At 47.9% G+C, this 14,960-nt stretch overlaps 1 protein-coding gene across 2 annotated transcripts in view; it reads left to right on the top strand.

The window, feature by feature from the left end:
* Nucleotides 1-3,315: 3,315 nt before the first annotated feature.
* The window catches only part of RND2 (Rho family GTPase 2), a 32,623-nt gene continuing 20,978 nt past the window's right edge, over nucleotides 3,316-14,960 (top strand). For both annotated transcript variants that reach the window (XM_084857297.1, XM_084857296.1), the window contains exons 1-2: nucleotides 3,316-3,492; nucleotides 4,689-4,776. In XM_084857297.1, the coding sequence (XP_084713423.1) occupies nucleotides 3,391-3,492; nucleotides 4,689-4,776 (190 nt within the window). In that variant the 5' untranslated portion in view covers nucleotides 3,316-3,390. The remainder of the gene's footprint in view (nucleotides 3,493-4,688; nucleotides 4,777-14,960) is intronic.

Below are 14,960 nucleotides of genomic sequence, written 5' to 3'. Positions count from 1 at the left end.
TGACTTAGGCCAGCACCTTGCATTCTGTAAATGGGCTGTGCTTTCTGAGAAGGAAAGAGGGTTGTTTTTCAGTCGTTCAGTCGTGTCCGACTCTTCGTGACCCCATGGACCATAGCACGCCAGGCCTTCCTGTCCTGCGCTCTCTCCCGGAACGTGCTCAGGTCCATATTCATTGCATCAGTGATGCTATCTAGCCATCTCATCCTCTGCCGTCCCCTTCTCCTTTTGCCTTCAGTCTTTCCCAGCATCAGGGTCTTTTCCAGAGAGTTTTCTCTTCGCATTAGGTGGCCAAAATATTTGAGTTTCAGCTTCAGTATCTGTCCTTCCAATGAGCAGTCAGGGTTGATTTCCTTTAGGGCTGACTGATTTGACCTCCTGGAAGTCCAGGGGACTCGTAAGAGTCTTCTCCAGCACCACAGTTCGAAAGCATCAATTCTTCGGCGCTCAGCCTTCCTTATAGTCCAGCTCTCACAGCCATACATTACTACTGGGAAAACCATAGCTTTGATTAGACGGACCTTTGTCGGCAAGGTGATGTCTCTGCTTCTTACTATGCTGTCTAGGTTTGCCATAGCTTTCCTCCCAAGGAGCAAGCGTCTTTTAATTTCATGGCTGCAGTCACCGTCTGTGGTGATCTTGGAGCCCAAGAAAATAAAATCTGTCACAGCTTCCATTTCTTCCCCTTCTATATGCCAAGAAGTGATAGGGCCAGATGCCATGATCTTAGTTTTTTTAATGTTGAGTTTCAAACCAGCTGCTGGTTGCCTAGTACAGTGTATAAGACATTCTGCACATATTCAAAGGCATGCTTTAAAAAAAAAAATCAATAGCTACTTTATGAGTTCCAGGGGCTATGTCCCAGAACCTGAAATGGATTCTGCAGCTAAAATCTGGTTTCAAGGAAGCCAAGTCCAAACTAGATACGTTTTTAAAAAAATACATAGCAGCTGAGTCCCATCCCGTCCTACCCCCCCAAAAAAATCTGGTTCAGGACTCTGACTGGTGTGTGTGTGTGTGTGTGTGTGTGTGTGAAACAGGGACTTTAACACTTTGTCCCTCAATGCAGTCCCAATCTGGATTACCCCCACTACTTACACTGGAAGAAAAACTCCCATTCATGCCAGTGTAAGCTTTTCTTCCAATGCAAATAGCAGTCATGGCCCAGATCAGAACCACAGCAGGAGCAAAGGGTTAAAGCCCCCTACCCCCTCACTGGGGTCCCAACAGAAATGAGGCTCCACACCTGCTATTTACTCTTTACAACCCACTTTGGCCCGTAAAGTTAAGCTACCCTGCTGAAGCTAAGCCGGTTAGAGCTGGCCAGTACCTGGACGGGAGGCTGCCTGGGAACCCCATTTATGCCACCATAAGTTCCATGATGGAGGAAAAGCGGAAAATAAATATACTAAATAAATACATGAAAATAATAAAACAAGGCCTCCTAGCACAAGGCCGTTGTATGAGTGAAGACAACTGATAGTGTGAAGCAATCTGACATTAAAAAGTGTTGGATAAATGAAATGAAATTAATGGTAAGAGAACCTGTTTCCTCCCCTCTTCCTCCTCCACATATTCCAGTGGGATTTGCTATTTGCCTCAGATAAAAAGGCAATTCTTAAGCATTCATAATGCATCCGGGCTGCACTTAGAATGCTTTTAAGCAGCATGATTAGCAATAAATACTGCAGTTCCCTAATAAACATCATTACAAGGCACTAAAATAGGACCAATCCTGGCAGGCATTTGGACTGGATTCTGCTGGGGAATTGCCCCTTTTGACTTCTGTGCAGTGGGCTAAATCAGGGGTGAGTGCTTTGGGCAATAAAGGCAGACTACATGAATAATGGAGACTTGCTGAGGGGTTCAGAGGCATCCTGGCACACTTGCTGAGGGGCTAGGGGAGACACTGTGGAAGAATCCGTGTGGGGCAAGACTCTGCTTGCTATTTGTCATTTGGGGATAAGTGCTCTCCCGATGATTCTAAGCATATGTAGAATACTGGGACTTTTAAAAGTGAAGCGAGACCTTTGTTCTGGAATTTGTTTGAATATTGGGAATATGCCCAGTTTCTGAGCTACTACACTCTCTTGGCTTTTGTGAATTCTTGGAATTGTTGGGCTAAAGATAAAGCTGGACACCAAGGAAGCGAGCCCTCCCTTAGGCCAAGAATCAGGTGAAATCGCTTTGGGGCAGAGAGGCTGGGATTGTGACATTCTCACCCACCCCGCCCCCTTTCTTTTGAGAATATTGAGCAGACTGGGTGGGCAACTGATGGCCTTCCAGTTGCTGCTGGACTGCAACTCTCGGCACCCCTCCCTATGGACTACACTGTCCAGGGCTGATGGGAGTTGCAATCTAACGCCGTCTGGAGGGTCACATGCTTCTCACACCTGCTTTAGACTCCTACTAAAGCATCACAATGAGGGCTAAAAATTTAATTGCAAGAAAGAAAGAAAGAAAGAAAGAAAGAAAGAAGAAAATACAGTGCACATTTACTGCCAATAGCCATAGGCCATTTCAAACAATCCAAAAGAAGTAAACATTTCTGAAGCAAAGACAAAGATGAACAAGTTTTCCCATTCTCATTTAACATGAACATCATAGCTAATTTTTAAAATCCAGTAATTACTTTTGACTTGGCTTACTCAGATTAGTGAATCACCTTGGCAATCTACTGACTTTTTTTTTTTAATTCCAAATTTGGTGCCAAAGAAAAGTGGAGCGGGGTGGGGGTGGGGGTGCGAAGCCAGTTCTGCCTCTCTGGCCGTGTGTGAATTACTCGTTTCAGCGAAGCATCTTGAGGAAATTAATTCCAGGACTAGAATACAGGATTTCAAAAGTGAGATTTGAACAACAAAAAAGTGAGGCTTTTAGCAGGAAGTGCTCACATTCCCCGAACTCTGATGGGGAAAATAGAAAGTGTGTGTGCGCGCGCGTGCGCGCCTAGGAGGGTGAACTTCTGTCTCTCTGGAAGCGGCGGCTCCTGGCTTTACAAAGGCCGGTGAAGGGAGAGACGTCAGCTCAGGTCTGGAGAGACGCGTCTTCCTGCGTGGGAGGGGAGCCTCCGCCGTCTAGTTTCTCGGCGGAGGGGCCGGTGCTGGCCCCAGCCCTCGGCTGCCAGCGGTTCGGCGGCGGCGATCCTTCCGCAGGGCCGAGGCCCTTTCGGCGCTGGCCGGGATCGTCCACTCAGCAGCGCCCCCCCCGGCGACGGGGCGCACTGCCGGGCGCGCCAGGACCACTGGCGAGGGGGCTCCGGCGGGCGGAGCGGGGGTGCGGCATCGGAGCCGGGAAGCGGCGCCGGAGCCGGGCCAGGGCGGGCGGGGGATGGTGTCGCGTCGGAGCTGGTAGGCAGCGCGCCGCGCCCGTCGCTTAATCCGCCGCGAGGGCGCCATGGAGAGCCAGCTGGCTCGCTGCAAGATCGTGGTGGTCGGAGACAGCCAGTGCGGCAAGACGGCGCTGCTGCACGTCTTCGCCAAGGACAGCTACCCCGAGGTGCGGGGGGCTCGGGCAGCCGGAGAAAGTCGCGGCAGCCGCGCGGCGGCAGGCAGCCCTGCCTTGGACAGCGCGGGCGGCTGGACGGAGGGCTCGAGGCGCCGGAGGAGGGTCGAGGGCTGCCCGGGCGCGAGAAGCCGGGGCGCAGCCAGGGCGCCGGCGGAGCCAGTCGGGGCTGGGAAGGGCACGCTGTAGATCGGGGAGGGGGTCCTACAGCGGACAGCGGCTGAACCCGGGCGGGAGGCCGTCGAGGTGCGCAGGCAGCCCCTGGCGTGGGAAGGGGGCTGCTGCAGTGGGAGGCGGAGAGGGCGCGCGCGAGCCGTGGACGGGGTCCGGGCGTGCAGGCGAGCGGTGGGGCTGAGCAGAGGAGGGATGTGGGGCGCAGGCAAGTCTGGGGCGGCTTCCGAGGGGATGGCCTGCTTTAGGGGTGCAGCCGGAGACTGGGGAGCGGGGGTCCAGGAGGAGTGCGCTTCATGTGCCTCTTTCGAGACCCAGACTCGGGGTGGGCGCAGCCTCCAAAGCCGCACTGTGGGATGGGGGGGGCACAGGAAAGGGAGGGAGAGTGGGGCGCTTGGAGAGGCGGGCTGCGCATGGAGCTGGGGGCAAAGGGGGCAGCCCTGGAAGGGATTTCTTGTGCAGTGGTGAGGTTCGAGGGGACTTTATGGTTAGAGTAACAGCATGGAGGGGGTAGACTTAGGAGGGAATTTGAGACCGGTGGGGAAGGACTAGGAGCTTGAAGTGATGATTTAGGGAGCCGGATTCAGGTAGGGGAAAACTGGAAGGAGACTCCAGGGGCGTGCAGGCCAGCCCTGGAACTGGGGAGCTGGTGGAGGAGTCAAGATATCAGGAACAGGAAGCAGGGGGGGATGCCCTGCCTGCCCGCCCGCCCGCCGTTGAGGAATGAAAATCACCACAGAGGGACTAATGGGTTTTTCAAGGCCCCAGAACTTATTATTAATGCCTGGGCTCAGTCCTTGGACAAGTGCTTCTACGCATGTGCAGAGGGCCTCTTGTTTGCTATTAAGTAAACACAGCCAGGGCCAACATATCTCAAATTAGGAGGAAATGTATCCCAGGAAAATTTGAGCACCAGAAATGCTCATTTTAATTAACTGAGAATATTTCCTTCCCAATGAATAGTACATCTCACTCTGGTTTCATGCATTATATTGTCTCCCACTGCTCCTCCTCTGCAGAACTATGTCCCCACTGTATTTGAGAACTACACTGCCAGTTTTGAGATTGACAAGCAGCGCATTGAACTTAACATGTGGGACACTTCAGGTAAGTGGGGAGAAACAGAGAGCTTGCCCTTGGTAGGATCTAGTCTTAAACTCCAGTTTAGCCCTATGGCTCCTGTCAGGGGAAGATACTGGAACTTGCATTTGTGTGAATTCTGCCTGCCCCAGTTGAGGGGTTGTTGCTTTTTTGCTGTGTTTCTGTTCATTCAAATGTATGCACCCTCACTTTGCAGGAGAGGGGGAGAGCTGAGTGATTCAAGAAGCCTTGACTACCATTCCCAAGATATTGATCTTTTAAAAATGGCTGTGTTTAAGCATACTTGGAAGCCATACACTTTTCCCTAACAGTTTTTCTCACTGATTAGAATTACCTGGTTAGGAAAAAATGCTCTTTGCATGTGTTCAGAGATACTTCCCTTTCTTTATAGTTATAACAGCACATTAGCTAAATGATTGTCAAGACTTTTCATCTTGCCTCCACTGCCACAAAGGATTTTTAGATCCCCTTTTCCTCTTAGCCCCAGAAATTGCAATCTGTAGTTACACTATTATGTTTTCCAGCATTCTCTTTGCATCAGTTGTTGGATTTTCTCACCTCAAGCCTGTCCAGAGATCATGCCCTGTGCTCTGGAAACACTTTTCTCCCTAATTTCAAATGCAGTAACAGAAAGACATTCTGCTTGTGCTCTTTCTTATGACTTCATTTGTTTCAGAGTTAAGGCCCGGCACTTTAATTCTGGCGTTGAACTATTGTAACCCTGGTGCAAATCAAACCATTTATTTTAGGAACTCCTTGTAAGTAGTTGGCACTGAGGGAAAGATTTTCTGCATACTTTCAAAGTACACTTGTTCCAGAGCCTTGCTGAGTTCTGGTGCTGAACCTGGCCTCAAATCCCATCTTATATAAAACTGTTTATCTTTACTAGAATGCCGCAAATAAATCTCTCTGGGTTCCACCCTGAAACAGTGTTTGAATTACAGGGGCAGGTGGACCCCTTAACATTTTTTGTCAATCCCCTTATGTACCAGTGTTTTAGAAGGCTAAAAGGAGCATGATTTTGCAGAAATTTCATTAAGGCCTCCGGACCTCCCCCCTCCCCCATAATTCAAACACTGCCTTGATATCTTCTCTAGTCTGTGCCTTTGTGTGTTTCCTGCTACCACCTGATTAAAACTACCATTGAGAGGGCACAGAATGCATTCTGGGATTCTGAGAGAGGCCAGGAAAGAACAAAGCAGAAAAGTGAGCCACCGAAGCAGAAAAGTGAGCCATGGGAGGCGTGTGAGGGAGGAAGGCCCAATTTACTATTTCCTTACATGCAAAAAGAAACTATTTACTTTGTGCCAAGGACTTGTAGGCAGCTCTCTTAAGGCCGTTCTTGGGCTCATCCTCGTTGCCTTTTCACATTTTGCCTTCTATGTTTAAAACTCCCAAGCCTTTCTTTCTGGTTTTCCATATGTTGGAAAAACCTGCTGCGCTTGGGCCTGGATGCTACAGAGCAGTAGCAGCAGCTGCAGTGCTTAACCACAATGATGTGTGGGATAAATGTTGCTGGTTCTGAGGGTAGGAGAAGGATCATCTGAACTGCCGGTGCTCCCTTGCTCTGTCTCGGCTTCAGCTTTGCATTTATTACAGCATCGTGATTGGCATAGTCAAACCCTTCCCTTGGCACAGTGTCTTTCATCTGCTTTGTTGGATTGTGCAAAGGGCTCTGTTGTGTGCAGTGCAGCTGTGGCAAAATTACTGGTGGCTTCTTGGGAGGCTGCAGAAAGACTCTTCTGTCTGGGTAGAGAAAAGAACGTCTCTTCCTTTGGCTGTGGGAGGAGGAAGCAAGCAAACAGGTCTCCTGCCGTGGGAGGCCAGAGTGGTGATAACAAAGCTTCAGCATCTTCTAGCATTGAACAGAAACACAAGCATTGTCCAAAGCTGGGAAACATTCAGTGGCTAATATAGCTCAGCTAGTGAGCTGCAGTCAAAGACTTGGCAGTCTGGCCAAGTAAAAAGTGCTATAGAAATGCTTAGTAATGATAGTGGACTCAGCTAGGCTTGCAACACATTCCTGGAGGGTGGGTCTAGCAGTGTCTGTTAGCCATATGTGCTGATGACTGAAAACTGTGCTTAGAGATAAGGATAGTTCTGTTTACCAGATGTTGGGAATGAGCAACTGAGCCCTGTGCGTGAGCTTCACTGGAGGCATCTGGCAGACCAACACGAGGCAGGACTGGGATCCAAAGAGTGGCTCCAGCTCATGCAAGGGCTTGTGCTAGTCTAGTGGAAAGGTTGACTTTGAACACCAATATACACATACCGCCTGGTGAGGTGCCTTTGAAATCATCCTCCCTTTCAAATGCAGCCTGCCCTGCAGCCAGGAAGGGGCTGCTAGTAGTAAAACAATGTCAAAGCCTCCTACCCCATCCCAACTCGGAAACTAATTCCAGAGCTCTAGGGTAGAAGATCTTTCAGTCTGGCCCAGCAAGGTAGCTGTAATGCTCTTGGCTTGCTTGGCATAGATGACCCCTGTAATTTGAATTTTGCTTTGTTTTGTTTTTGGTAATCTGACCAAAGTAACTGAATGGGAGCATTTCTGAACACAGAAACTACAAGGAAGTATAGGAATTATTGATGTTACCACTTAACTGATTTCCCCGCAGGTACTGTAGCCTGGAATGGGGAAGCAATGTTTGGGCTTCCTGCTTTTGGATTTGCAGTTGCTATTCTGTTTCTCTATTTTAAAGGATTCTCAAATGCTTTACTGCTGTTATCTTGCAACTGTCCTAAAGCTAGCAGCAAGAGTGAAACAGGTGTAATGGTGGAAATAAATAAATAGAACCAAAACGTGTTGGTCCATGAGGGAACCCCCCCCCCCCAAAAAAAAATCCACAGTTGGGTAATACCATAATTCAGAGGCCTGCAGTATAGATAGACGCAGTCTCAAAATGGAGATTTGCAGTCTAAAGAATTAGTCAGGGGCTCAGTGTTGCAGGTATCGGATTACACCTAACAATGCACTTTGGAAAGCAGAAGCAATGGCTGTTCTCCTTTTCTGAAAACACAAAGGGTGGCTGTAACTCTGATCTGTTTCTTGCCTTGGGCGAAACACACAGGTTCCTGAGGCAGCATGTAGCAGAAGTGCAGACAAATACAGTGTAAATACAGTGCATCTTAGAGTTAGGTTGTTACCCTTCGCTGCAAGTGCTTTTTTTCAGAAATGTTCTGTCTTTTAATTTCTAGGATGGGCTGGATTGCCAGCCTGCCCCGAAGTTGAATTCATGATCCCTGATAGCGGCAGGGGGGGGTTGGCTGCTGTTGGTCAGGGAAGCCCTCTGTTCATGCTCCCTCTTCTGTTATTACTTCACATATTCTTGATAAATTCAGTTACATTTCAGGGCTCATCTCAAAATTAGCACTCTCACATTTGTTTCCTAAGAATTTGATCCAGAGACAGACAGAAAACAAAGGGCAAACTGAGGAAAGTTTTCAGAACGAAGCCCAGATATGAGCCCTGTCTCAAATGAAGCCCCTCTAAGCTTGGTCTTCACAAACACTGCCCAGCCCGGCCCCAGCCCTTAAAGTATAACTTCCCCACTATTCCTGTAAATAAGCGTTGGTTGCTTCTTCCCTTCCCTGGAAACATACACCCCTATGTCCTGTGGCTTTTGTATGACTGTATTTCAGGTTGAGGAAGGAAACAGTCAGTCACGTCTTAGCTAAAATCTCCCAGCATCTTGCAACTTTTAACTTCTAAGTCTAGCTCTTTTGTCTGAAGTATCATGCAGTAGTTTCTCTCTTTCTGCCCCCATTCGCCTTATACCATATGAAATACTAATGAGTACCTCTGAGCATACACTTTTTTCTTCCATCAGCAGTCTATACTGTTGTGCTCTTTGATTTTCTGATAGTGCCTTCGTGGCCCTCTGTCTCTCGAGACATTTGTAAGCAGAAGCCCTTTGGGAGGCTGGAGTTTCACGATGGCTGCTGACTGCACTGGTGGGCCTGCAAAGGGTTACAGGGTCTAAGTGCCAGTGCAGTTCCCCTCTCTAGGGCAGGGGTGGGCAACTTGTGGCCTCCAGATGTTTTGTTCCACAACTCCCAGCAGCCCTAGCCAGTATAGCCAATGGTGAGGGACGATGAGAGTTGTAGGCCAAAATGTCTGGAGGGCCACACGTTGGCCACACCTGCTCTAGCTCCTAATTCCCAGTTGCCCCTTTCTGACTCTATACACTGTCAGAGCCAGCTCTACTGTTAGGCAAAGTGAAGTGGCCACCTCAGGCAGCTGATATTGGGGTGTCATGAAAGGGCAGCAAATGGTTTAATTATTTAATTTATGATTCTTGTATTTTTACTGTCGTGGAGTGGGAGATATGCTTGTGGGAACTCCTGCCTCAGGTGTCAAAATAACTTGGCTGGCCTTTGGTACTATGCATCTTGACATATGTGTGTGCATTGGGGGGGGGTCATTTGCTGCTCTGCCTCAGGCAGCAAAATTCCTTGGACTGGTCTTGTACCCTGTTCAATGCACAACCAATGTAAGGGCCTGGAAAGTTTGCACCTTGAACTAAGCCTTGGGCCATCCCCACCACCAGCAGAGCACTGTCCCCTACAGGACTCTGTAACATCACATCCAGCCCAGTGCTTTGGTTTGGATCAAACCACTCTCAAGCATGCTACTCCTACACTAGTAATTGCTAAAATACATATACATGAATAAGGGCCTGGTGTGAGCCCCCAAATAGGTTTAGAAATTAGGGATGTCAGAGAATTCTGCCACGGATTCCAGTGAGGCTGGATTCTTTAGAATCTGGCCCCCCGGAATCTCTGGCGGAACGGCCCCCCGCCACCCCACGGAATCCCCCGGGGACGGAACTTACCTGGGACGGAACTTACCTGGGACGGATGCAGCGGCTCCGGCTGGTCTCCCTGCCGGCGGCGGCTGGGCTGCTGCGGCTGCCGTTTGCACTCTTGCAGCCGTGATAGGCTACATAAGTATTTACGTAGCCTATCATGGCAAAGAGCAGGGACGCAAATGGCTGCCACTGCGCCATTTGTGCCCCTGCTCTTTGCCATGATAGGCTACGTAAGTATTTACATAGCCTATCACGGTAAAGGCAGCCATGCAAATGGAGTAGTGGCCGCCATTTGCATCCCTGCTCTTTGCCATGCTAGGCTACGTAAATATTTATGTAGCCTATCACCGCTGCTTGCAAGGATGCAAATGGTGGCCGCTACGACGGCTGCCATTTGCGGCCGCAGCAGCCCAGCCGCGGCTGGAACTCCGGCTGCGGCCGGCCCTGGCCAGCGGCTCCACAGAGCCGCCGCAGAGCAGAGCCGGCTGGGGAGGATTCCGAGGGGAGGGACAGAGCGCCTCCCCCACCACTGCGGATGGCCAGTGCGGAGCCGGGTAAGGGATTTGTACATCCCTATTAGAAATATAGAATAGTAGGGTTGAAAGGGGCCTACAAGACCACTGAGTCGAACCCCCTGCTCAATACAGGAATCCAAGTCAGAGCATCCCTGACAAATGGCTGTCCAGCCTCATCTTGAAGGCCTCCAGTGTGGGAGAGCCCACTACCTCCCTAGGTCATTGGTTTCATTGTCGTATTGCTCTGACAGCCAGGACGTTTTTCCTGATGTTCAGCTGGAATCTGGCTTCCTGTAACTTGAGCCCATTATTCTGTGTGCTGCACTCTGGGATGATAGAGAGGAAGGCCAGGATCTCTTCTCAGTGACAACCTTTCAAGTACTTGAAGAGTGCTATCCTATCTCCCCTCAGTCTTCTCAAGCCTAAACATGCCCATTTCTTTCAGTCTCTCCTCATAGGGCTTTGTTTCCAGTCCACTGATCATCTTCATTGCCCCCCTCTGAACCCTCTCCAGTTTGTCGGCATCCTTCTTAAAGTGTGGTGCCCAGGACTGAACACAGTACTCCAGCTGAGGCCTAACCAGTGCTGAGTAGAGGGGAACTAGTACTTCATGGTATTTGGAAGCTATATATTAATGCAGCCCCAAATAGCATTTGCCTTTTTTGCAGCCACATCACGTTGTTGGCTCATATTCAGCTTGTGATCGACAACAATTCCAAGATCCTTCTCACTTGACAAATCTGTGTTGGCTTCGAGTAATCACTGCATTGTTTGCTTAAAGGTGCTTACAGATGGATTGCTTTATAATCTGCTACAGAATGTTCCCAGGGATTGATGTCAGACTGACTGGTCTGTCCCTGGCTCCTCCTTTTTGCCCTTTTTGAAGATAGGGACAACATTAGCCTTCCTCCTGCACTTCACCCGTCCTCCATGATTTCTGAAAGATAATAGACAGTGGTTCTGAGAGTTCTCCTGCCAGTTCCTTTATTACTATAGGATGCAATTCATCTGGCCCTGGAGATTTGAACTCATTCAGAGTAATTAGGTGTTCCTTGACCATATGCCTATCGATCTCAAGCTGCAATCCTGTCCCTTCAGCCTGTACTTCGCCTTTGCCACGGGGGTCATAGACCCTCTTTTGGGAGAAGACCGAGCCAAAGTAGGAATTGAGCACTTCTGCCTTTTCTTTGTCATCTGTTATCATTTTGCCATCCTCATTGAATAGTTGAAGCACCCTTTCTTTCCTCTGTCTTTTACTATGCACGTAGCTGAAGAAAACCTTTGGTTGCTTTTAGCATCCCTCGCTAACCTCTGCTCGTTCTCAGCTTTAGCCTTCCTGACGCCATCCCTGTAATTCTGTGCTACCTGCCTGTACTCTTCCTTTGTCGCCTGGCCTTCCTTCCAATATGTCCTTTTTTGTTTTCAGGTAATCTCTAAGCTTTTTGTGAAGCCACATTGGCTTCTTCTGTTGTCTTCCACCTTTTCTTCTTGTTGGAATTGTTTGTAATTGTGCCTTGAGAATTTCCTTTTTTAAAAACTCCCACCCATCTTGGACTCCTTTTCTTGTTAGAGTCGCTCACCATGGGACCTTACTTATCATTGTTCTGACTTTATTAAAATCAGCTTTCCTAAAATCCAGAGTACACATTTGGCTACGCTCTGCTTGTGCTTCCTTTAGAACCAAGAACTCAAGTATAACATGGTCGCTTTCCCCCAGAGTTCCTGTAACTGCTACTTTATCCACTAAGTCATCTCTCTTGGTTAGGATCAAGTCAAGGATAGTGGATCCTCTAGTTCCTTCCTCTACTTTCTGTAAGAGGAAGTTATCCGCAACACAAGTCTGGAATTTCTTGGAGGGGCCATGTTTTGCAGAATTTGTCTCCCAACAAATATCGGGGAAATTGAAGTCCCCCATTACTACTACAGCATGCTTCCTTGAAATATTGGCAATTTGCTTTTCAAAAGTTTCATCTTTGTCTTCTCTTTGAATAGGTGATCACTAGTAGACTCCGACCACCATGTTCCTTTTATTCTTTGCTCCATTTATTTTAACCCAGATGCTCTCGATGGGGCTACCAAGCTCATCCTCCTGTATTTCTGTGCAGAGATATGTATTTTTAACATATAGTGCAACTCCACCTCCCTTTCTGTTCTTTTTGAACAAGTTATATCCTTCAATTGTTGCATTCCAGTCATGGGAGTCATCCCACCAAGTATCAGTTTCACCCATCAAGTCATAAGCTTTGAGCTATCTCAAATCATGCTGTCCTGTATGAGATGCCCTGGTAGCCTGTCTGGCCCAAGCTTCACTTCCATGAAATTTGCTCCTAAGGGTGCAATCCTATGCACGTTTAGACAGAAAAAGGTCCTACACCTCCCAGCATGCCCCAGTCAGCCATGCCAGCTGAGGAATGCTGGGAGTTGTAAGATATCTTCTATCTGAACATGCATAGGATTGCACCCAGATTCAAAATTCCATTGCAGACAAGCTCCCAACAGTGGGCATGTAAGAGCAGAAAAGTAGGGGGAGAGAGGTTTTTTGCACCTCAAAAAAACCCTATAGCAGCGATTAGGGATAGTGACCTCCTAATGGTCACGTTAAACACCTTCTGATTAGGATCTCTAATCCCCTGGGTGGCTTGACAGTTTTTACTTTTTGTTTTAGACTTTGAGAAAAGGAAACTTTATGCATGGCTAGTGCAAAAGCCGTTGGACATAACTCTCTGAAATTTGGTAGGTTCAGTCAGCTTGGCCAGGTCCCAAAATTCCATGAATTTATGTGGAAGCACAAAAAAATTATAGCTCTTTACTTTGACAGATTTTCTTGAAAATAGCAAATCTCACCTGTGACTAGCACAAAAGCCACTGGACCCAACTGCCTGAAATTTGGCATATTCAATCAGCCCCATGGGGGCTACCAAGCCTCCAAATTTCATGTATTTCTCCTACGCACTAGAAAAGGTATGGCCGTTTTTGTTTTCCAATGCAAGTCTATGGGAAAATGTAAAAAAAAATGGCAATTAGGACAGTGCAAAAGATCCTGGGCACAGCTCAAAAAACATCCAGGGCCCGTGCCCAGGTGAGCGAGTTCTAACAATGCCCCTGCTATGAAGTATCACAAAACACTTCTTCAGGTGTGAATTGATAATGCTGTTTCATATTTCCATTGTTCTGTGCTGTTCTCTCTCTCTCTGTCTCTCTCCCCCCCCCCCCCTGCTAGTTTGTGGAGGGCACAGGGAAAAAATGGTGTCAGTATTTGCATTTTTGAAGTATTTTGCATTCTGTCAGCCAAAGAGTTCTTGTGACACTTAAAGTATCCATATCCTGAACCAACTCACTGGTCCAATATCTTGCACCCAATTTATTTTCTTCAGGTTTTTTAAAGCAGTCTGCAAGCTGCTGGCTTGGTAAGAGAGAAAAATTGCTGGGCTTTGTTTTTCTTGGTGCCCTTCAGAGATTGGTGAAGAAATACAGGCAGGGAGAACAGCTTATTGATTCCCCCGCCCTTCTTCTTTGGTCCCCAGAGAATGTATATGGCAGCTGAAAATGCTTAGATAAGATTTGTGCTGATGGATGGATGCAAATCATGGTGTGCTGAGAGCGGAAGGGAGGGGCACCATTCCTCTTGGAAGGAGCAGTATTCCTGAAAAGGACTTCACTGGGTTAGAGCAGGAGAAGAGCGTGTCATAAAAAGATAGCAAGCACGCTGGGAGAACTCTGCATCCAAAAGCCTCAATGACGGCTTTGAGCTGCTACAAACCTGTTTTGCATCTGAGACTGGAAATATGTGAAGTGATAATAATGGAGAGTGTGTCTGAGGAGGCTACCTTGTCACGATGTGAGACCAACAACCAGTCTCCAAAGTCACCTGGCATTAGCAAAGCAGCCTGTCAGGCTGTGAAGTATTACTTTCAGGTTCAGCATCTGATGTGTTAGAAAGTGCTGGTCCAATGAGAAAATTAACCCAAACATTGGGGCTTTAAAAGGAGGTGCAGATTTTAAATGATGGAATGAAATTACCTGCAGCCAGTAAAATCACCTAATGCTTTTTGGAAGATTGTGAGACTGAATGAAATGAGAACTTGCAGGAGCCTAGTGATATATAAAGGCTTGTCTGGGCTATTCATGGTGAGGGTAACTCACTTTGCACGTAGAGGCATCCTATCACTACTTCCATCATTATTTTATTTATTTATTACGTTTCTGTCCCATCAAGAGCTCAGGGCTGTACACCCGATTCTCTCCTTAATGCTCACAACAACCCTGTGAGGTAGGTTAAGCTGAGCAGTGACTGAGTTAAGGTGAGCTTCAGGGCTGAGCAGTGACTTAAACCTAGGTCTACCCAGCCATAGTGCTACTCCCGAGCTATTACACCACTCTAGCTGTTTACAGCTGAGTGCTAGCACTGAAAACTTTGTCAGGGTTGCGCTTAACTTGGATTGAGGATGCTAAAGCGCTGCCTTTCCCGAGAGCTGGTTCAAATAGGGGAGGCAGGAAGGTAAAATGAGTCTACTAACTGACTGGGCAGGCAGAAGTCAACAGTGTATTTCTGTTTGGGGAACCTTCACTTGGGTAAAGATGGTGCTTGCTTAGTTCATCTTTGTTCCAGGCACTGTTTTTTGTTTTCTTTTTTTAATGTGACCTTTCAGACCCAGATCATGTGAACTAGTAATGGGAATAGAAGAAGACTGTAGAGAATGTGCAGAGTGCTTTCCCCCCTCACCACTGATTAACTACAGTCAACTTGTACATGTAGGATTTGGTGAAGGCAGGTCAGAAACATGGTTCCCAGACAGGCTTGAACCCCAGGACCTCTCTCCCATGAAATTAAGCACAGGCCAAAGTATCTTTATTTAGAAATGCATTT

This window comes from Heloderma suspectum, chromosome 5 (assembly GCF_057233095.1).
Source record: "Heloderma suspectum isolate Gila_16-S chromosome 5, 16-S_ref, whole genome shotgun sequence".
Classification (NCBI taxonomy): domain Eukaryota; kingdom Metazoa; phylum Chordata; class Lepidosauria; order Squamata; family Helodermatidae; genus Heloderma; species Heloderma suspectum.
This window is presented reverse-complemented; position numbering and strand designations above follow the sequence as displayed.